Source organism: Pseudophryne corroboree, chromosome 9 (genome assembly GCF_028390025.1).
Source record: "Pseudophryne corroboree isolate aPseCor3 chromosome 9, aPseCor3.hap2, whole genome shotgun sequence".
NCBI lineage: Eukaryota > Metazoa > Chordata > Amphibia > Anura > Myobatrachidae > Pseudophryne > Pseudophryne corroboree.
In genome coordinates, this window is record NC_086452.1 from 6,934,992 (window position 1) to 6,957,672 (window position 22,681).

Here is a 22,681-nt window from a genome sequence, read left to right on the forward strand (position 1 = left end):
ATAACCCAGAATCGTTGATATATTGCGGTAAAAGTTTATTGATTTAAATAAGTCCTGGAGTGCCATGCAGTATCTCTCACCTGGTGTTGGGAGCATCTAAGGAAAGGACGCCACACTTATATACATCATTATCAGCAAGGGCACCCAGGCAACTGCATATACAATAGTGAGTACTGAACCACAAGATGAATATATATATATATATAGTATTATCATTTACTGTATCAGTGCGCAGTATGTTAGTGTCCATGGAATACAGTGACTTGCATACTCCCTTTTGTGTGGACGGTGTAATGGTTATCATTATGCATCACAGCACTGAGGTCATGGGTTCTGTTCCCGCCATGGCCCTGACTGTGTAGAGTTTGTATAGTCTCCCATTGCTGGCGTGGTTACCACCAGGTACTCTGGATAGGTAGGTTATTTGGCTCCCAACAAATATTAACCCTAGTGCATGAGTGTACAGGGGCAGACTACATTGGCCAAGTATTTCTTATCTGCCATCAAATTCTATGTGACAGGTCTCGCAATAGTACAGCTGTCTGGTTCTCGCCTCTGGCCGGGGAGAAGGAGTGCAGACTAGAGTCCTGGGAGCTGCTATCCACCTCCTCCTTCTCCAGTGTGACCTGCCACCTCCACACTTCCCTATGATTTGTCCCTGAACTGTGATCAGGACTAATGCTAGGAGAGAAAGCCTTGTGATGAACATCTGCTTAATTCTCCACGTCCGCCACCCTGCATGACACCCTGCCTGCTGTATGTGAGAGTGTAGAGAGCAGTCACTGGACGTTGTGCCCCCTATACTGAGCGGGATATCAGAGTTATTTCTGCGTCTTCCGTCATTCTGCTGCGGAGCCCATCCACACACTGCTGATGCGGGGGTCACCCACTTTATAGGCTGCTACACAGGTACTTATGGTGTTAAAATAGGAAGAAGAGCTGTTGTGTAGCCTACACATGGAGCCCTTCTCATCAATCCCTATAATTATGGGGATTGTTATTAACTGCGCCAGGGCAGTCGGACTTAATCCCCTGCTGTATTGTTCTTGAAAGTGGCGTTTGTGTGTTGTTTATATATATACTGTATATCGGCACACCACTGCGCCAAAGCATCTACATTGTGACACGCTAGTGGGTGAGGGAGTACTGTAGATTTGCTATAATGGTATGCTGGTGTCTATTTTATTGTGATGACTGACTTGGAGTGCCGTCCACTTTGTATGTGTATATATATTACTATTGGGAAAGGCACCTGAGCACGCTACTACTGTTCAACATGAGTGCCGGATAGCTACATATGAAGGGCGTGTGTGTAGGGGGGGGGGGGGGGGGGCACCAACACTTATCATGCCTCCGGGCGACTGGGGCGAACTTACGCCACTGGTCCTGCATGTACATTGCCATTACCTTGTCAGCATCCGGCCTGAATCTCTGTCCTGCATGTACATTGCCATTACCTTGTCAGCGTCCGGCCTGAATCTCTGTCCTGCATGTACATTGCCATTACCTTGTGAGTGTTCAGTCTGAATCTCTGTCCTGCATGTACATTGCCCTGTCAGTGTCCAGCCTGAATCTCTGTCCTGCATGTACATTGTCAGTGCCTTGTCAGCGTCCAGCCTGAATCTCTGTCCTGCATGTACATTGCCATTACCTTGTGAGTGTTCAGTCTGAATCTCTGTCCTGCATGTACATTGCCCTGTCAGTGTCCAGCCTGAATCTCTGTCCTGCATGTACATTGTCATTGCCTTGTCAGCGTCCAGCCTGAATCTCTGTCCTGCATGTACATTGCCATTACCTTGTGAGTGTTCAGTCTGAATCTCTGTCCTGCATGTACATTGCCCTGTCAGTGTCCAGCCTGAATCTCTGTCCTGCATGTACATTGTCATTGCCCTGTCAGTGTCCAGCCTGAATCTCTGTCCTGCATGTACATTGTCATTGCCTTGTCAGTGTCCAGCCTGAATCTCTGTCCTGCATGTACATTGTCATTGCCTTGTCAGCGTCCAGCCTGAATCTCTGTCCTGCATGTACATTGTCATTGCCTTGTCAGGGTCCAGCCTGAATCTCTGTCCTGCATGTACATTGTCATTGCCTTGTCAGTGTCCAGCCTGAATCTCAGTCCTGCATGTACATTGCCCTGTCAGTGTCCAGCCTGAATCTCTGTCCTGCATGTACATTGTCATTGCCTTGTCAGTGTCCAGCCTGAATCTCTGTCCTGCATGTACCTTGCCATGTCAGTGTCCAGCCTGAATCTCTGTCCTGCATGTACCTTGCCATGTCAGTGTCCAGCCTGAATCTCTGTCCTGCATGTATATTGCCATTACCTTGTGAGTGTTCAGCCTGAATCTCTGTCCTGCATGTACATTGGCCCTCATTCCGAGTCGTTCGCTCTGTAATTTTCTTCGCATCGCAGCGTTTTTCTGCTTAGTACGCATGCGCAATGTTCGCACTGCGACTGCGCCAAGTAATTTTGCTATGAAGATAGTATTTTTACTCACGGCTTTTTCTTCGCTCCGGCGAACATAATGTGATTGACAGGAAATGGGTGTTACTGGGCGGAAACACAGCGTTTTATGGGCGTGTGGATGAAAACGCTACCGTTTCCGGAAAAAACGCAGGAGTGGCCGGAGAAACGGAGGAGTGTCTGGGCGAACGCTGGGTGTGTTTGTGACGTCAAACCAGGAACGACAAGCACTGAACTGATCGCAGATGCCGAGTAAGTCTGAAGCTACTCAGAAACTGCTAAGTAGTTTGTAATCGCAATATTGCGAATACATCGTTCGCAATTTTAAGAAGCTAAGATTCACTCCCAGTAGGCGGCGGCTTAGCGTGTGTAACTCTGCTAAAATCGCCTTGCGAGCAAACAACTCGGAATGAGGGCCATTGCCATTACCTTGTGAGTGTCCAGCCTGAATCTCTGTCCTGCATGTACATTGTCATTGCCATGTCAGTGTCCAGCCTGAATCTCTGTCCTGCATGTACATTGCCATTACCTTGTGAGTGTTCAGTCTGAATCTCTGTCCTGCATGTACATTGCCCTGTCAGTGTCCAGCCTGAATCTCTGTCCTGCATGTACATTGCCCTGTCAGTGTCCAGTCTGAATCTCTGTCCTGCATGTACATTGCCCTGTCAGTGTCCAGCCTGAATCTCTGTCCTGCATGTACATTGCCCTGTCAGTATCCAGCCTGAATCTCTGTCCTGCATGTACCTTGCCATGTCAGTGTCCAGCCTGAATCTCTGTCCTGCATGTACATTGCCATTACCTTGTGAGTGTTCAGCCCGAATCTCTGTCCTGCATGTACATTGCCCTGTCAGTGTCCAGCCTGAATCTCTGTCCTGCATGTACATTGCCATTACCTTGTGAGTGTTCAGCCTGAATCTCTGTTCTGCATGTACATTGCCCTGTCAGTGTCCAGCCTGAATCTCTGTCCGGCATGTACCTTGCCATGTCAGTGTCCAGCCTGAATCTCTGTCCTGCATGTACATTGCCATTACCTTGTCAGTGTCCAGCCTGAATCTCTGTCCTGCATGTACATTGCCATTACCTTGTGAGTGTTCAGCCTGAATCTCTGTCCTGCATGTACATTGCCGTCAGTGTCCAGCCCGAATATGTCCTGCATGTACCTTGCCATGTCAGTGTCCAGCCTGAATCTCTGTCCTGCATGTATATTGCCATTACCTTGTGAGCGTTCAGCCTGAATCTCTGTCCTGCATGTACATTGCCATGTCAGTGTCCAGCCTGAATCTCTGTCCTGCATGTAGATTGTCATTGCCTTGTCAGTGTCCAGCCTGAATCTCTGTCCTGCATGACCTTTGCCAATGCCTTGTCAGTGTCCAGCCTGAATCTCTGTCCTGCATGACCTTTGCCAATGCCTTGTCAGTGTCCAGCCTGAATCTCTGTCCTGCAGGACTGTCCCAAAAAAAGTGACTGTCCCGCTAAAATCGGTACAGTTGGGAGGTATGATAACATCCACTCTCTTTCTCCGTAGTTCAACCGCCGCCGCTATCAGTCAGCGCAGCCACTTTCATCTCCTTCTCTCCCATCAGCCTCCACTGCCGGTAGGGACCTCCCGTGCTGACACCAGCCACTGTCACCAATGTAAATGCAGCATGCAGTACAGGACACAGGACACAGTATACACTGGCACTCTTAGTTGGGTGCCACATATATAATGTATAATTATTACATATGGGGCCAAATTAAAGTATGAATCAGGCGTTAAACAATTAGTTCATTCTTATTTATTTCTTTGGAAAAAGTTTAAAGTTACAGGGCTAGATGCGTCATCGCTTGGAAAGTGATAAAATGGCGAGTGAAAAAGCACCAGCCAATCAGGTACTAACTTCCATGTTACAGGCTGTGTTTGAAAAATGTCAGTTAGGAGCTGATTGGCTGGTACTTTTTCACTCTCCATTTGATCACTTTCCAAGCGATGACGCATCTAGCCAACAGTCTCCTGTGTTCAGGCATTTCTCTATATTTTCCTCAGATTCAGGTGAATTCCGTTCACAGAGCGTAGGACTAACTGAGGGATCTTTAATGGTTCTTTGTCCGGATCTGGAGTCAGCGCAAATCTCTGTAACGTCAGGGCGACGGCGACTTTCATCTCGTTCATGGCAAAGTTCTGTCCAATGCAGTTTCTGGGAAGTAGGATACAGAGGTTATATGATATTCTGTGTAATTATGTATACTATATCCCCCATCAAACAGCACCGGGCAGCTGCACACAGTGCAGGCGGCCATTTTGTGAGCTGAATCATATACCATTTCGTAATACTATCTTTGGTTCAGAACGGTCACATGTTACTAAGCAATAAATAGGCCACAATGTCCGTAACATGTGAGGTAGTGGAACACAAAATGGCTGCCTCAGTATGTGTAACATGCGAGGTGGCGGAACACAATATGGCTGCCTCAGTATGTGTAACATGTGAGGTGGTGGAACACAATATGACTGCCTCAGTATGTGTAACATGTGAGGTGGTGGAACACAATATGACTGCCTCAGTATGTGTAACATGTGAGGTGGTGGAACACAATATGGCTGCCTCAGTATGTGTAACATGTGAGGTGGCGGAACACAATATGGCTGCCTCAGAATTTGTAACATGCGAGGTGGCGGCACTCAATACAATATGGCTGCCTCAGTATGTGTAACATGCGAGATGGTGGCACACAATACAATATGGCTGCCTCAGTATGTGTAACATGCGAGGTGGTGGCACACAATACAATATGGCTGCCTCAGTATGTGTAACATGTGAGGTGGGAGAACGCAATATGGCTACCTCAGTATGTGTAACATGTGAGGTGGTGGAACACAATATGTCTGCCTCAGTATGTGTAACATGTGAGGTGGTGGAACACAATATGGCTGCCTCAGTATGTGTAACATGGGAGGTGGCGGAACACAATATGGCTGCCTCAGTATGTGTAACATGTGAGGTGGCAGAACACAATATGGCTGCCTCAGTATGTGTAACATGTGAGGTGGCAGAACACATTATGGCTGCCTCAGTATGTGTAACATGCGAGGTAGCGGCACACAATGCAATATGGCTGCCTCAGTATGTGTAACATGCGAGGTGGCGGCACACAATACAATATGGCTGCCTCAGTATGTGTAACATGAGAGGTGGTGGCACACAATACAATATGGCTGCCTCAGTATGTGTAACATGCGAGGTGGTGGAACACAATATGGCTGCCTCAGTATGTGTAACATGTGAGGTGGCAGAACACATTATGGCTGCCTCAGTATGTGTAACATGCGAGGTGGTGGCACACAATACAATATGGCTGCCTCAGTATGTGTGACATGTGAGGTGGGAGAACGCAATATGGCTACCTCAGTATGTGTAACATGTGAGGTGGTGGAACACAATATGGCTGCCTCAGTGTGTGTAACATGTGAGGTGGTGGAACACAATATGGCTGCCTCAGTATGTGTAACATGTGAGGTGGCGGAACACAATATGGCTGCCTCAGTATTTGTAACATGCGAGGTGGCGGCACTCAATACAATATGGCTGCCTCAGTATGTGTAACATGCGAGGTGGTGGCACACAATACAATATGGCTGCCTCAGTATGTGTAACATGCGAGGTGGTGGCACACAATACAATATGGCTGCCTCAGTATGTGTAACATGTGAGGTGGCAGAACACATTATGGCTGCCTCAGTATTTGTAACATGCGAGGTGGCGGCACACAATACAATATGCCTGCCTCAGTATGTGTAACATGCGAGGTGGCGGCACACAATACAATATGGCTGCCTCAGTATGTGTAACATGCGAGGTGGCGGCACACAATACAATATGGCTGCCTCAGTATGTGTAACATACGAGGTGGCGGCACACAATACAATATGGCTGCCTCAGTATGTGTAACATGCGAGGTGGTGGCACACAATACAATATGGCTGCCTCAGTATGTGTAACATGTGAGGTGGGAGAACGCAATATGGCTACCTCAGTATGTGTAACATGTGAGGTGGTGGAACACAATATGGCTGCCTCAGTGTGTGTAACATGTGAGGTGGTGGAACACAATATGGCTGCCTCAGTATGTGCAACATGTGAGGTGGCGGAACACAATATGGCTGCCTCAGTATTTGTAACATGCGAGGTGGCGGCACACAATACAATATGGCTGCCTCAGTATGTGTAACATGCGAGGTGGTGGAACACAATATGGCTGCCTCAGTATGTGTAACATGCGAGGTGGTGGCACACAATACAATATGGCTGCCTCAGTATGTGTGACATGTGAGGTGGTGGAACACAATATGGCTGCCTCAGTGTGTGTAACATGTGAGGTGGCGGAACACAATATGGCTGCCTCAGTATTTGTAACATGCGAGGTGGCGGCACTCAATACAATATGGCTGCCTCAGTATGTGTAACATGCGAGGTGGTGGCACACAATACAATATGGCTGCCTCAGTATGCGTAACATGCGAGGTGGTGGCACACAATACAATATGGCTGCCTCAGTATGTGTAAAATGCGAGGTGGTGGAACACAATATGGCTGCCTCAGTATGTGTAACATGTGAGGTGGCAGAACACATTATGGCTGCCTCAGTATTTGTAACATGCGAGGTGGCGGCACACAATACAATATGCCTGCCTCAGTATGTGTAACATGCGAGGTGGCGGCACACAATACAATATGGCTGCCTCAGTATGTGTAACATGCGAGGTGGCAGCACACAATACAATATGGCTGCCTCAGTATGTGTAACATGCGAGGTGGCGGCACACAATACAATATGGCTGCCTCAGTATGTTTAACATGCGAGGTGGCGGCACACAATACAATATGGCTGCCTCAGTATGTGTAACATGCGAGGTGGCGGCACACAATACAATATGGCTGCCTCAGTATGTGTAACATGCGAGGTGGTGGCACACAATACAATATGGCTGCCTCAGTATGTGTAACATGTGAGGTGGTGGAACACAATATGTCTGCCTCAGTATGTGTAACATGTGAGGTGGTGGAACACAATATGGCTGCCTCAGTATGTGCAACATGTGAGGTGGCGGAACACAATATGGCTGCCTCAGTATTTGTAACATGCGAGGTGGCGGCACACAATACAATATGGCTGCCTCAGTATGTGTAACATGCGAGGTGGCGGCACACAATACAATATGGCTGCCTCAGTATGTGTAAAATGCGAGGTGGTGGCACACAATACAATATGGCTGCCTCAGTATGTGTAACATGCGAGGTGGTGGCACACAATACAATATGGCTGCCTCAGTATGTGTAAAATGCGAGGTGGTGGAACACAATATGGCTGCCTCAGTATGTGTAACATGTGAGGTGGCAGAACACAATACAATATGGCTGCCTCAGTATTTGTAACATGCGAGGTGGCGGCACACAATACAATATGGCTGCCTCAGTATGTGTAACATGCGAGGTGGCGGCACACAATACAATATGGCTGCCTCAGTATGTGTAACATGCGAGGTGGCGGCACACAATACAATATGGCTGCCTCAGTATGTGTAACATGTGAGGTGGTGGAACACAATATGGCTGCCTCAGTATGTGTAACGTGAGGTGGTGGAACACAATATGGCTGCCTCAGTATGTGTAACATGTGAGGTGGTGGAACACAATATAGCTGCCTCAGTGTGTGTAACATGTGAGGTGGTGGAACACAATATAGCTGCCTCAGTATGTGTAACATGCGAGGTGGTGGAACACAATATGGCTGCCTCAGTGTGTGTAACATGTGAGGTGGTGGAACACAATATAGCTGCCTCAGTGTGTGTAACATGTGAGGTGGTGGAACACAATATGGCTGCCTCAGTATGTGTAACATGTGAGGTGGTGGAACACAATATGGCTGCCTCAGTGTGTGTAACATGTGAGGTGGTGGAACACAATATGGCTGCCTCAGTATGTGTAACATGTGAGGTGGTGGAACACAATATGGCTGCCTCAGTGTGTGTAACATGTGAGGTGGTGGAACACAATATGGCTGCCTCAGTGTGTGTAACATGTGAGGTGGTGGAACACAATATGGCTGCATCAGTATGTGTAACATGTGAGGTGGTGGAACACAATATGGCTGCCTCAGAGTGTGTAACATGCGAGGTGGTAGAACACAATATGGCTGCCTCAGTATGTGTAACATGTGAGGTGGTGGAACACAATATGGCTGCCTCAGTATGTGTAACATGTCAGGTGGCGGAACACAATATGGCTGCCTCAGTGTGTGTAACATGTGAGGTGGCGGAACACAATATGGCTGCCTCAGTTTGTGTAACATGCGAGGTGGCGGAACACAATATGGCTGCCTCAGTTTGTGTAACATGCGAGGTGGTGGAACACAATATAGCTGCCTCAGTGTGTGTAACATGTGAGGTGGTGGAACACAATATGGCTGCCTCAGTGTGTGTAACATGTGAGGTGGTGGAACACAATATAGCTGCCTCAGTGTGTGTAACATGTGAGGTGGTGGAACACAATATGGCTGCCTCAGTATGTGTAACATGTGATGATGCGAGGTGGCGAAACACAACACAATATGGCTGCCTCAGTATGTGTAACATGGGAGGTGGCGGAACACAATATGGCTGCCTCAGTATGTGTAACATGCGAGGTAGCGGCACACAATGCAATATGGCTGCCTCAGTATGTGTAACATGCGAGGTGGTGGCACACAATACAATATGGCTGCCTCAGTATGTGTAACATGCGAGGTGGTGGCACACAATATAATATGGCTGCCTCAGTATGTGTAACATGCGATGATCCGAGGTGGCGGAACACAATACAATATGGCTGCCTCAGTATGTGTAACATGCGATGATCCGAGGTGGCGGAACACAATACAATATGGCTGCCTCAGTATGTGTAACATGCGATGATGCGAGGTGGCGGAACACAATACAATATGGCTGCCTCAGTATGTGTAACATGCGATGATGCGAGGTGGCGGAACACAATACAATATGGCTACCTCAGTATGTGTAACATGCGATGATGCGAGGTGGTGGCACACAATACAATATGGCTGCCTCAGTATGTGTAACATGCGATGATGCGAGGTGGCGGAACACAATACAATATGGCTGCCTCAGTATGTGTAACATGCGAGGTGGAAGAACATAATATAACTGTTGTTATTTGCCCACATCTATAGCGACTGGTAAGCTAGCAAAAGGTGCTAAAACCCATAGCAACCAACTGGACATTTGCTTCTATTCTCTAAATTAGATTATTGACAGGTTCTGATATTGGTTACAGCGCATCAGTACCTAGCATTCCCCGGCCTAGCTCATCATACACTGTACATGGAATAGGAGCATTTTGGGATTTTACCACAAGTCTATTGCCGCCTTGCCTGAATCGTTAAACAAATGAAAGTGCTGCATGTGATGGAGGCAGGTTCACGTGTGAAGGCCGTAGGAGACCGTGTGCAGATATCCGCGGGCTCCCTTCCCCCTGGACTGCCCTGAGCACCAGCATTATGCACAATCATCTGTCACTATTGTTACAACTATGGCGCCATATTTATGAAGATAGCAACAACATAGCGGCACGCACAGACAGTAGGTAGAGGAGGTAACTGGGAAGGGTGCAGGGTGTGCAGTGTGGAGCTCGTGTATACCTTCAACCCATCATAGATATGCCACTAACAGGGCCGGATGAAGGTTTGTGGGGCCCCGGGGACACATGCTGGAGGGATATTACAGAGCAGGATGTGTTCAGTGTTACATCCCCGCATATAATCCACGTGCTGCGATGCTGGGCGCTAATATCACGCACATCTCAGATTATACGATGATTGTCCCCATATGGACATCTCTATCCCATAGGCACTGCACCCTGATTTCTCACCTTGTGTTAAGGGGAGAAGCTGGCGGCATCGGCTGCCCCAGTGTTGGTGGTAGCGCCGACTCTGGTGGTAGTAGTTCTGATCCTGGTGGTAGTGCTGACCTTGGTGGTAGCGCCGACCCTGGTGATAGTAGTGCTGACCCTGGTGGTAGCACTGACCCTGGTGGTAGCGCTGACCCTGCTGATAGTAGTGCTAACCCTGGTGGTAGCACTGACCCTGGTGGTAGCACTGACCCTTTTGGTAGTGCTGACCCTGGTGGTAGTGCTGACCTTGGTGGTAGCGCCGACCCTGGTGATAGTAGTGCTGACCCTGGTGGTAGCACTGACCCTGGTGGTAGCGCTGACCCTGGTGATAGTAGTGCTGACCCTGGTGATAGTAGTGCTGACCCTGGTGATAGTAGTGCTGACCCTGGTGGTAGCACTGGCCTTGGTGGTAGCGCTGACACTGGTGATAGCACTGACCCTGGTGGTACCGCCAACGCTGGTTGTAGCACTGACCCTGGTGGTAGCGCTGACACTGGTGATAGTAGTGCTGACCCTGGTGATAGTAGTGCTGACCCTGGTGGTAGCACTGGCCTTGGTGGTAGCGCTGACACTGGTGATAGCGCTGACCCTGGTGGTACCGCCAACGCTGGTGGTAGCACTGACCCTGGTGGTAGCGCTGACACTGATGATAGCGCTGACCCTAGTGGTAGTACCAGCTTTTGTGGTAGCGCTGACGCTGGTGGTAGTGCTGACACTGGTGGTAGCACTGACCCTAGTGGTAGTACCGACTTTTGTGGTAGTGCTGACACTGGTGGTAGTGCTGACACTGGTGGTAGCACTGACCCTAGTGGTAGCGCTGACTCTGGTGGTAGCGCTGACTCTGGTGGTAGCGCTGACCCTGGTGGTAGTGCTGACACTGGTAGTAGCATTGACCCTAGTGGTAGTACCGACTTTTGTGGTAGCGCTGACGCTGGTGGTAGTGCTGACACTGGTGGTAGCACTGACCCTAGTGGTAGTACCGACTTTTGTGGTAGCGCTGACGCTGGTGGTAGTGCTGACACTGGTGGTAGTGCTGACACTGGAGGTAGCATTGACTCTGGTGGTAGTACCGACTTTTGTGGTAGCATTGACGCTGGTGGTAACGCTGACCCTGGTGGTAGTGCAGACACTGGTGGTAGCACTGACCCTAGTGGTAGTACCGACTTTTGTGGTAGCATTGACGCTGGTGGTAACGCTGACCCTGGTGGTAGTGCCGACTCTGGTGGTAGTGCTGATGCAGGTGGTAGTGCCGACTCTGGTGGTAGTGCTGATGCAGGTGGTAGCGCTGACCCTCATGGTGGGGGGTTACGTGCCTCTACATCTGATTTCCAGCAGATAATGTAATACGTTCCTATGACAAGACGCATAGAAGGAGTTACTGTATACCGTGATCCGGCTGAGAAGGGAAGGAAGCTGTACGCGTGTCTCTTGGATGAATTCTCAGGAGTAAATCTCGCAGGGTCAAAAGTCTGAAAACACATATATTTATGTCAGTGTAATCTCTATATAATCTCCTGCCACATTACCTACACCTGGTGACGCTCTATAACATTACACCAGCACCAGGTTCTGTTCATGCTACAAAATATAAAGAGTAATAATACTGGGGAAAAGCCCAAATTACCTCTGGATGGTCCCACGTGCTGGGATTCCTATTGATGCAATATACACTCAGGAAGACATGCGTACCTGCCATGCAGAAACAGATAACGGGATTCACACATAGCACATGGTTACTGCGCGGGCAACGGTGGACGCTGCACTGGGGTGCGCAGAGACTGTTTGATATGTAGACATCATAAACCAACACTACACTATGGGCTATGTACGTAGCATCGGCTTTTGTAAGCTGCCGCGTGCGATACCCTTAATGTTGGTGCCACCTTAAACCCGCTGAGAAGGCTTACAACAGCCGACGCTTGGTAATTATAGCGCTAAGAGAAAAAGCACTGGTTTCCTATACCAGTGTATATAATATCCACTTTCAATATTATTAATACAAAAAAGAAAATTTTATTCTATAATGTTTTAAAAAAATGTTCACATAAAACACAGTTGGTACAGTTACAAGAAGAAAAAAAATATATATAATTGACATTCAACACCCGTTGCCTATTACAGGTTGAGTATCCCATATCCATATATTCCGAAATACGGAATATTCCGAAATACGGACTTTTTTGAGTGAGAGTGAGATAGTGAAACCTTTGTTTTTTGATGGCTCAATGTACACAAACTTAGTTTAATACACAAAGTTATTAAAAATACTGTATTAAATGACCTTCAGGCTGTGTGTATAAGGTGTATATGAAACATAAATGAATTGTATGAATGTAGACACACTTTGTTTAATGCACAAAGTTATAAAAAATATTGGCTAAAATTACCTTCAGACTGTGTATATAAGGTATATATGTAACATAAATGCATTCTGTGCTTAGATATAGGTCCCATCACCATGATATCTCATTATGGTATGCAATTATTCCAAAATACGGAAAAATCCCATATCCAAAATACCTCTGGTCCCAAGCATTTTGGATAAGGGATACTCAACCTGTATATTAGTATCACCTGAATGTACTAATGGCCAACTGGAGAATTCACAAAATTCTCATACACGCCCTTAAACATGCATTTTGTTAGTAACTAGATGTCATCTCCCACACTTGTACTGGGAAATGCGATCTGCCCGTATTTACTATTATTACATTGTAAAAAAGAAATGGAGGGAGCCCTGTGATAATAACGCTGCAGTATCCTCAGATAGCGTTATATGGGCTCCCCCTGGCTCCCCCACTTCTACACAGCGCTCTCTGCCTGCTATGCACAAGTCCTAGTATGTACACCCATGCTATATGTATATAGAAATAGCGACTGACCTTTGGGCAGACTCCGCCCATCGCAGAAGGTGATTGGCTGGCTGAGCTCACGAGAAATTCCCGGTACTGGGGGGTAGAGGCGCATACTCTCCTTAATACACATGGTGGTGTACGGCATCTTACCCAGATCCTCCCTGCTCACACACAAAGGATACATTTATCATTGTCTCATTTTCCTAATGTTTCCAATCAAGTTCCTGCCCCTCACCTTTACATGCAGCTGTGACCCTCGCCTTTACATACAGCCGTGACCCTCGCCTTTACATGCAGCCGTGACCCTCGCCTTTACATACAGCCGTGACCCTCGCCTTTACATACAGCCGTGACCCTCGCCTTTACATACAGCCGTGACCCTCGCCTTTACATACAGCCGTGACCCTCGCCTTTACATGCAGCCGTGACCCTCGCCTTTACATGCAGCCGTGACCCTCGCCTTTACATGCAGCCGTGACCCTCGCCTTTACATGCAGCCGTGACCCTCGCCTTTACATGCAGCCGTGACCTTCGCCTTTACATGCAGTCGTGACCCTCGCCTTTACATGCAGCCGTGACCCTCGCCTTTACATGCAGCCGTGACCCTCGCCTTTACATGCAGCCGTGACCCTCGCCTTTACATGCAGCTGTGACCCTCGCCTTTACATACAGCCGTGACCCTCGCCTTTACATGCAGCCGTGACCCTCGCCTTTACATGCAGCCGTGACCCTCGCCTTTACATGCAGCCGTGACCCTCGCCTTTACATACAGCCGTGACCTTCGCCTTTACATGCAGTCGTGACCCTCGCCTTTACATGCAGCCGTGACCCTCGCCTTTACATGCAGCCGTGACCCTCGCCTTTACATGCAGCCGTGACCCTCGCCTTTACATGCAGCCGTGACCCTCGCCTTTACATGCAGCCGTGACCCTCGCCTTTACATGCAGCCGTGACCTTCGCCTTTACATGCAGTCGTGACCCTCGCCTTTACATGCAGCCGTGACCCTCGCCTTTACATGCAGCCGTGACCCTCGCCTTTACATGCAGCCGTGACCCTCGCCTTTACATGCAGCCGTGACCCTTGCCTTTACATGCAGCCGTGACCCTCGCTTTTACATGCAGCCGTGACCTTCGCCTTTACATGCAGCCGTGACCCTCGCCTTTACATGCAGCCGTGACCCCCGCCTTTACATGCAGCCGTGACCCTCGCCTTTACATGCAGCCGTGACCCTCGCCTTTACATGCAGCCGTGACCTTCGCCTTTACATGCAGCCGTGACCCCCGCCTTTACATGCAGCCGTGACCTTCACCTTTAAATGCAGCCGTGACCCCCGCCTTTACATGCAGCCGTGACCCTCGCCTTTACATGCAGCCGTGACCCTCGCCTTTACATGCAGCCGTGACCCTCGCCTTTACATGCAGCCCTGACCCTCGCCTTTACATGCAGCCGTGACCCTCGCCTTTACATGCAGCCGTGACCCTCTCTTGCCATTTCCTAGATATCAGCTACATTTCCTGACTGAGCTCTTTAGGCGGTATCCAGTTAGAGGCGTCATTCCGACCCGATCGTTCGCTGCAGTTTATCGCAGCGCAGCGATCGGGTCGGAACTGCGCATGCACCAGCGTCGCAGTGCGCCGGCGCATGCCGGACGGCCGAAGGACGTAATTCCCTAGCAATCAGGCAGAGACGGTCGCTGGGTTGGAGGGGGTGGCACGGCGGCATTTGGCCGCCGTTTTTGGGGCGTGGTCTGGCCAACGTAGACGTGGCCGGACCATGCGGGAGGCGAGCCGCAGCGGCTGCATAACGTCACACACAGCCGGCAGCGATGAGCAACTACAGCTCCTACAGCTGGCCGTGCAATGCTTTTGTACTTGTGCGGAGGGGGGTGGGGGTGGCGAACAGACATGTGGGGCGTGCTAAAAAGCAAAAAAGGGAGTTTTTCATGATTTTTCCAATGTTTCACCAATATTTTCTTATGGGGTATCCAATTATCTTCCACAGAAGCGATTCTAGGCACGGGAAAGTAGGACGGGCGCCCGGGGTGCAGCAGCCTGCAGGCGAGGCCGCAGTCACCCCACAGGCGCCTGCTGCCCTCCCGCACCCTGCTCCCCGGCTGCAGCCGGCGTCATTATCAGACGCTAGAGGTCATAATTGACCTCTAGTGTCTGTGCGGCGCTGCTGTGGGAGAGACATCATGACGTCTCTCCCATAGAGAGGAGCGGGCGGCCAGAGACGGAGCAGCAGCGGCATCAGCGGTTGGGAAGCAGGAGCGGGGCTGGTGAATATTGTGTGGTTTGTTTTATTTTTGTGTGTTTGGAAGCGGCGCTACTGGGGGCACAACTAAAGGGGGCACAGCTACAGGGGTCTCAGCTACTAGGGGGCACAGCCACTAGGGGGCACAGCTATAGGGGGCACAGCTACAGGGGGCACAGCTACTAGGGGGCACAGCTACTAGGGGGCACAGCTACAAGGGGCACAGCTACAGGGGTCTCAGCTACTAGGGGGCACAGCTATTAGGGGGCACAGCTACAGGGGGCACAGCTACAGGGGGCCACGCCCCTTCCCTATAAAGCTATGCCCCTAATTTTGGGCGTATGCCTTATGCGTGCACTAACTCTGTTTTACCTGTGTGTGTGTGTGTGTGTGTGTGTGTGGGGGGGGGGGGGTACTTTTGCCCTGTGCGCCACAAGGTCTTGAACCGGCCCTGCTCTCTCATAAAAAATATTTTTACATGCAAAATGCATAGATTCAGTGAACCTGTGTTTTTTTGCAGCCGCAGTTCCAAATGCCGGCCTTAGGCAGGTGAAAAAAAATCCCCGATAAGCCATGCGACCCCTCCAGTCAGTGCCCACACCCGTAATAGCAGCCGGTGACAGCACGGAGGGTGCCCAGGAGCCAGCACTCAACCCCGTGACCCGTATCTGCCCCGGCCAGGCGGGTGTAATGTGACAGGGGGAGCCGGAAATGTTGGAGGAGCCGGATCAAGGGAGCAGCCAGGAGCTGGAACATGGGTAATAGGATATCCTCCTTTATCTGCCTGTCCTGAACTCGGTCCATCCTCAGCTACTGTATATTTCTCTGCTGCCTGCCCTGAACCCGGTCTGCTCTCAGCTACACTTCTCTGCTGCCTGCCCTGAACTTGGTATATTCTTCCCTACACTTTTTTGCTGCCTGCCCTGAACTTGATCTATCTGCTGCCTGCCCTGAACACTTGTATGCTGCCTGCCCTGAACTCGGACTATTCTCAGCTATATTTCTCTGCTGCCTGCCCTGAACTCTATATATTCATGCCTACACTTTTATGCTGCCCGCCCTGAATGTGATATATCTGCTGCTTGCCCTGAACACTTGTATGCTGCCTGCCCTGAACTCGGTCTGTTTTCGGCTACACTTGTCTGATTACATAGTAACATAGTAACATAGTATTTGAGGTTGAATAGAGGCAAATTGCCCATCGTGTTCAACCTGTTTTAAGTTGTGATGATTCTACATACTTGCTAAATAATGTTTTATGACTAGTTAGCTACTATAACTCATGTTACCCCCGGGTTAACCATGTTGATATTTTAAGTATTATAACCTTGGATATCATTTTCATTCAGAAATGTATCCATTCCTTTTTTAAATCCAATTACAGATTCCGCCATTACCACCTTCCCTGGCAGGGAATTCCACATCCTGATTGCCCTAACAGTGAAGAACCCTTTCCTCCATTGCGTTCGGAACTTTCTCTCCTCCAGTCGCAGCGAGTGCCCACGTGTCCTAAACTCTGTTCTTTTAATACATAATTCCTCTGATAACTCTTTGTGATGTCCCTTTACATATTTGAAGATATTAATAATATCTCCTCTTAGGCACCCCTTTCTAGTGTATACATATTCAGCCTAGTAAGTCTTTTCTTATAGTCCAGTCCTTCTAGACCTTTAATCAATTTAGTAGTTCGCCTTTGAACACTTTCGAGTTCACTGATGTCTTTTTTATACAATGGTGCCCAAAACTGAACACAATATTCCAGGTGCGGACGTACCAATGCCTTATACAGCGGCATGATTACATCCGAGTCCCTTTTCTCAATTCCCCTTTTTATGCACGCTAGCACCTTACTTGCCTTCTTTACTGCATTTTGACATTGTGTACGGTTATTAATAGAGATGAGCGGGTTCGGTTTCTCTGAATCCGAACCCGCACGAACTTCATGTTTTTTTTCACGGGTCCGAGCGACTCGGATCTTCCCGCCTTGCTCGGTTAACCCGAGCGCGCCCGAACGTCATCATGACGCTGTCGGATTCTCGCGAGACTCGGATTCTATATAAGGAGCCGCGCGTCGCCGCCATTTTCACACGTGCATTGAGATTGATAGGGAGAGGACGTGGCTGGCGTCCTCTCCATTTAGATTAGAAGAGAGAGAGAGAGAGATTGACCTGATTTACTGGAGCTTAGGAGTACTGTAGAACTGTAGAGAGTGCAGAGTTTACTAGTGACTGACCACAGTGACCACCAGACAGTGCAGTTTTATTTAATATATCCGTTCTCTGCCTGAAAAAAACGATACACAGTGACTCAGTCACATACCATATCTGTGTGCACTGCTCAGCCCAGTGTGCTGCATCATCTATGTATATATCTGACTGTGCTCAGCTCACACATCTTATAATTGTGGGGGAGACTGGGGAGCACTGCAGTGCCAGTTATAGGTTGTAGCAGGAGCCAGGAGTACATATTATTATTAAAATTAAACAGTGCACACTTTTGCTGCAGGAGTGCCACTGCCAGTGTGACTGACCAGTGACCACCTGACCACACTGACCACCAGTATAGTTAGTAGTATAGTATACTATATTGTGATTGCCTGAAAAAGTTAAACACTCGTCGTGTGACTTCACTTGTGTGGTGTTTTTTTTTTTATTCTATAAAAAACTCATTCTGCTGACAGACAGTGTCCAGCAGGTCCGTCATTATATAATATATACCTGTCCGGCTGCAGTAGTGATATATATATATTTTTTATATCATTATTTATCATCCAGTCGCAGCAGACACAGTACGGTAGTTCACGGCTGTAGCTACCTCTGTGTCGGCACTCGGCAGTCCGTCCATAATTGTATACCACCTACCCGTGGTTTTTTTTTCTTTCTTCTTTATACATACATACTACTACTTGTCACAACTGAGGGCCTGAGCTGACGGGAGGCAGCCTCAGTTGTAGGGGCTGAGATGTACCGGAACCTGGGAGGTTGTATCAGACCCCTGGACATGTAAATAACATGAATAATAACTGCCCGAAGGCGTGACCACGACAACTTGGATAAAAGTCAATGATGTTTATTATGACAACTCCGCAACACAGCAGCAGTAAAAGAAAACGTAAAAGTCAGCAAAGAATAAATACAGTTCCTGGGTACTACAGGATGGCAGGAGCCACAGGGCACTGGTAGTGTGAGATAGTTCTTATGATCTTCTAGATGGAAAGTCCTTACCAGGCCCGACTGTAGCAATGGAGATAACCCAGGATTGTGCCAGCTGGTGTTCCAGGAAAAGCTGGGTTGCTGAAGATAAAACAGCTGCTGTGGATACTGGCTGGAACCAGACTGTTGTTAGCACGGAGTGGATACTGGCTGGAACCAGTTAAATAATAAATGAACTTGGGAGCGATGAAATATGAACTGAAATGTAGAACTTGAGAGCGGAGAATTAATAATACCGGTGGAGAGTGGTAAAGTGTAGAAAGGACACCGGCCCTTTAAGGGAAGCTGTACTCTGCTGGAAGCTGAGCTGGAAGCAGGTAATGTTGTAGCTGGAAACAGATGAATCCACAATGGATTGGAGAGTCAGGCTACACCGCAGGTGGAATGCTGGTGCGGGTCTCTATGGTGGAAGTCTTGAGACAGGAGCTGGAACCTGGAAGACAATCACAGGAGAGAGACAAACAGGAACTAGGTTTGACAACCAAAGCACTGACGCCTTCCTTGCTCAGGCACAGTGTATTTATACCTGCAGCAAGGAAGGGATTGGCTAGGCAATTATGCAGATTATCAATACTGAGAACAGATTGGTGGAAATGATCAGCTGACAGAATCCAAGATGGCTGCGCCCATGCAGACACTTGGAGGGAAGTTTGGTTTGTAATCCATGTGGTAATGAAAACAGTAATGGCGGCGCCGGCCACCGGAGACAGGAGGCGCCAGGCTGACAGATGCACATCCAACCACGCGGACACAGCGGAGGCCGCGGATGACGTAATCGCCACTCAGACACTCTGCATGCAGAAGTTCAGGGACGGCGGCGGAGGCCGCGGGAGACGCCATGCCAGGTGTAATATGGCGTTTACTGTGACAGCGTCCCAGAGTGACAGGAGAGGATACAGGAATGTACACATCAGGATAACAGATGGGATCCGGTCCTGGAGCGCTGAGCCAGCCTTAGGAGGCATCTGATGGGTAAGAAATGGCGTCCAGATACCCGGATCGTGACAGCACCCCCCCCTTTAGGAGTGGCCCCAGGACACTTCTTTGGCTTTTGAGGAAACTTGGAATGGAATCTCCGGACCAAGGCAGGAGCATGGACATCAGAAGCATTGGTCCATGAACGTTCCTCAGGACCATAACCCTTCCAGTCAATAAGATATTGTAGTTGACCGTAACGGTGACGTGAGTCCAGGATCTTGGCCACTTCATACTCAACGCCTCGTTGAGTTTGGACTTTCGGAGTTGGAGGAAGTGAGGAATGAAACCGATTCAAGATCAGCGGTTTCAACAGGGAAACATGGAATGTCCTGGGTATTTTTAAGAAGGGAGGCAACTGGAGTCTGTAAGCAACAGGATTGATGACTTGTTCAATCTTGAAAGGACCGATATAGCGAGGTGCAAACTTCATACTGGGAACTCTTAACCTCAAATTCTTCGTGGATAACCATACCCGATCACCCACCTTGAGAGCAGGAACTGCTCGACGCTTCTTATCCGCAAACTTCTTGTACCTGAACGATGCCTTGAGCAGAGCTGATCGTACGCTCTTCCAGATATTGGCAAACTGATGCAAGGTGATATCCACTGCGGGAACAGAAGTTGCTGGAAGCGGTTGGAACTCAGGGACTTTAGGGTGGAATCCAAAGTTAGTGAAGAATGGTGTTGAAGCAGATGAAGAATGATACTGGTTGTTATGACAGAACTCGGCCCAGGGAAGTAATTGAACCCAGTCATCTTGAAGGGAGGACACATAGATGCGGAGGAAGGCCTCCAAGTCCTGATTCACCCTCTCGGTTTGACCATTGGTCTGAGGATGGTAAGCCGTGGAAAACTTTAGCTTGACTTGGAGGACTTGACATAAACTTCGCCAGAATTTGGCTGTGAATTGAACTCCTCGATCTGAGATAATTTCTTCAGGAAGACCGTGGAGTCGGAAGATCTCTTGTATGAATACTTGAGCCAACTTGGAAGCTGACGGAAGACCGGTGAGAGGAATGAAGTGTGCCATCTTGGTGAACCGGTCAACTACCACCCAGATGGTATTGAACTTGTTGCACATGGGTAAGTCTGTAATGAAATCCATCGACAAGTGGGTCCATGGTCGACGGGGAACGGATAGTGGAACCAGTTGCCCCGCAGGCGACTGGCGGGATACTTTATGTTGGGCACACTTTGGGCAAGATGCAATAAACTCCAAGACGTCCTTTTTCAGAGTTGGCCACCAATAGGACCTAGAGATAAACTCCAGGGTTTTTTGGATACCTGTATGTCCGGCAAAACGGGAAGCATGGGCCCAATGCATGAGCTTTTTCCTTAGCATCGGCTTCACAAAACTTTTCCCTGATGGGGGCGTAGAGTCCATCCCTACCGTGGAGAATGCCAACGGATTTATAATAGGATGCTTGTCTGAAGACTCTGACTCATTTTCTTGCTCCCATGAGCGGGAAAGGGCATCGGCCTTGCGATTCTGAGAGCCCGGACAGAACTGGAGTTTAAAGTCGAACCTGGAAAAGAAAAGTGCCCATCTGGCCTGACGAGGGTTGAGACATTGTGCGCCCTTCAGATATAAAAGGTTCTTGTGGTCTGTAAGTATGGTGATTGAATGAGAAGCTCCCTCCAACAAATACCTCCACTCTTCTAGAGCGAGCTTGATGGCTAGCAACTCCTGGTCGCCAATGGCATAGTTGCGCTCAGCTGGGGAGAACTTCCGGGAGAAGAAACTGCAAGGGTGTAAATGGCCATCTTTAGCCCTCTGAGATAACACCGCTCCTACTCCAACGGAGGAGGCATCCACCTCTAAGATGAAAGGAGAGTCGATGTCAGGCTGTTTCAGAACAGGCGCAGAGATGAACCTTTGTTTTAAAAGATGAAATGCTTGCATGGCTTCTTCAGACCACTTGGACGGGTTAGCACCCTTCTTAGTGAAAGCAGTAATAGGCGCCACAATGGTGGAAAAGTCTCGTATAAACTTTCGGTAATAGTTGGCGAACCCTAAGAACCTCTGGACCCCTTTGAGGGTTAAGGGTACCGGCCAATTTTGGATTGCTTGTAGTTTCTCAGGATCCATCTCTAGTCCGGAACCGGACACAATGTACCCTAGAAACGGAATGGACTTGACTTCAAAGACGCATTTTTCTAATTTGCAATAGAGATGATTGACACGGAGACGGGACAGAACCTCTTTAACCCAAAAACGATGTTCCTCTAAATCGTTGGCAAAAATGAGGATATCGTCTAGATAGACCACGACATGACGGCATAGAATGTCTCTGAAGATCTCATTGACAAAATGCTGGAAGACAGCTGGAGCATTGCTCAATCCGAAGGGCATGACGAGGTACTCATAATGTCCGTCACGGGTGTTAAAGGCGGTCTTCCACTCGTCACTGTTATGATTCCCGTACTCCAGACCAGATGAGATCTTATGGCAGAGGTCTGAGTACTGGAAAGATATGCTGGTTACGGGAACAGGGAAGCCTAGTAACCCCTGGCGCCCTAACTCCGTTGTCTCGCCCGTGTTATCAGAAATCCCCTGCGAGACTATGGTTGCTTGAGCCCATGGCAGCCGCGTTCGAAGGGCGGATTATGTCTGCCCAACCCCGATGCCCCCTCAGGTCTTAATGGGAGACAAAGGGAAATCCGAGACAGGGTGATAACAAGGGGCCCTCTGACTAAGCAACCAGGCCAGGGGTTACAAGCTATCTAACTTAACCAAAAGTATGTGCGGACAAACCGCCAGGGAAAAGGACAACCAAAGATCCACTGATCCGTTACTCCTATCCAGCACCGCTGGATACCAGAGTTGACTTGTGGGAACGGAATCCTCCGCAAAAGCTCCGGAACACAATAAAACTAAATAATAAATAGTAAGCGGTCAAGCCGCAACACACGGCTACGCCGCGACTCACGAACACCACAGGATGTTAAAGGTGCTCGGTAGGACTCCAGGAATAGATGACAAATTCCGAGTACTG

The 22,681-nt window shown here is 48.9% G+C and overlaps 1 protein-coding gene across 2 annotated transcripts in view; it reads right to left on the minus strand.

The window, feature by feature from the left end:
• Positions 1-4,223: 4,223 nt before the first annotated feature.
• Positions 4,224-22,681, minus strand: part of LOC134957224 (cytochrome P450 4B1-like) — a 118,760-nt gene continuing 100,302 nt past the window's right edge. For both annotated transcript variants that reach the window (XM_063938928.1, XM_063938927.1), the window contains 4 exons: positions 13,269-13,402; positions 12,011-12,075; positions 11,773-11,855; positions 4,224-4,638 (listed from right to left, as the gene is read on the minus strand). In XM_063938928.1, coding sequence (XP_063794998.1) covers positions 4,473-4,638; positions 11,773-11,855; positions 12,011-12,075; positions 13,269-13,402 — 448 coding nt within the window. In that variant the 3' untranslated portion in view covers positions 4,224-4,472. The remainder of the gene's footprint in view (positions 4,639-11,772; positions 11,856-12,010; positions 12,076-13,268; positions 13,403-22,681) is intronic.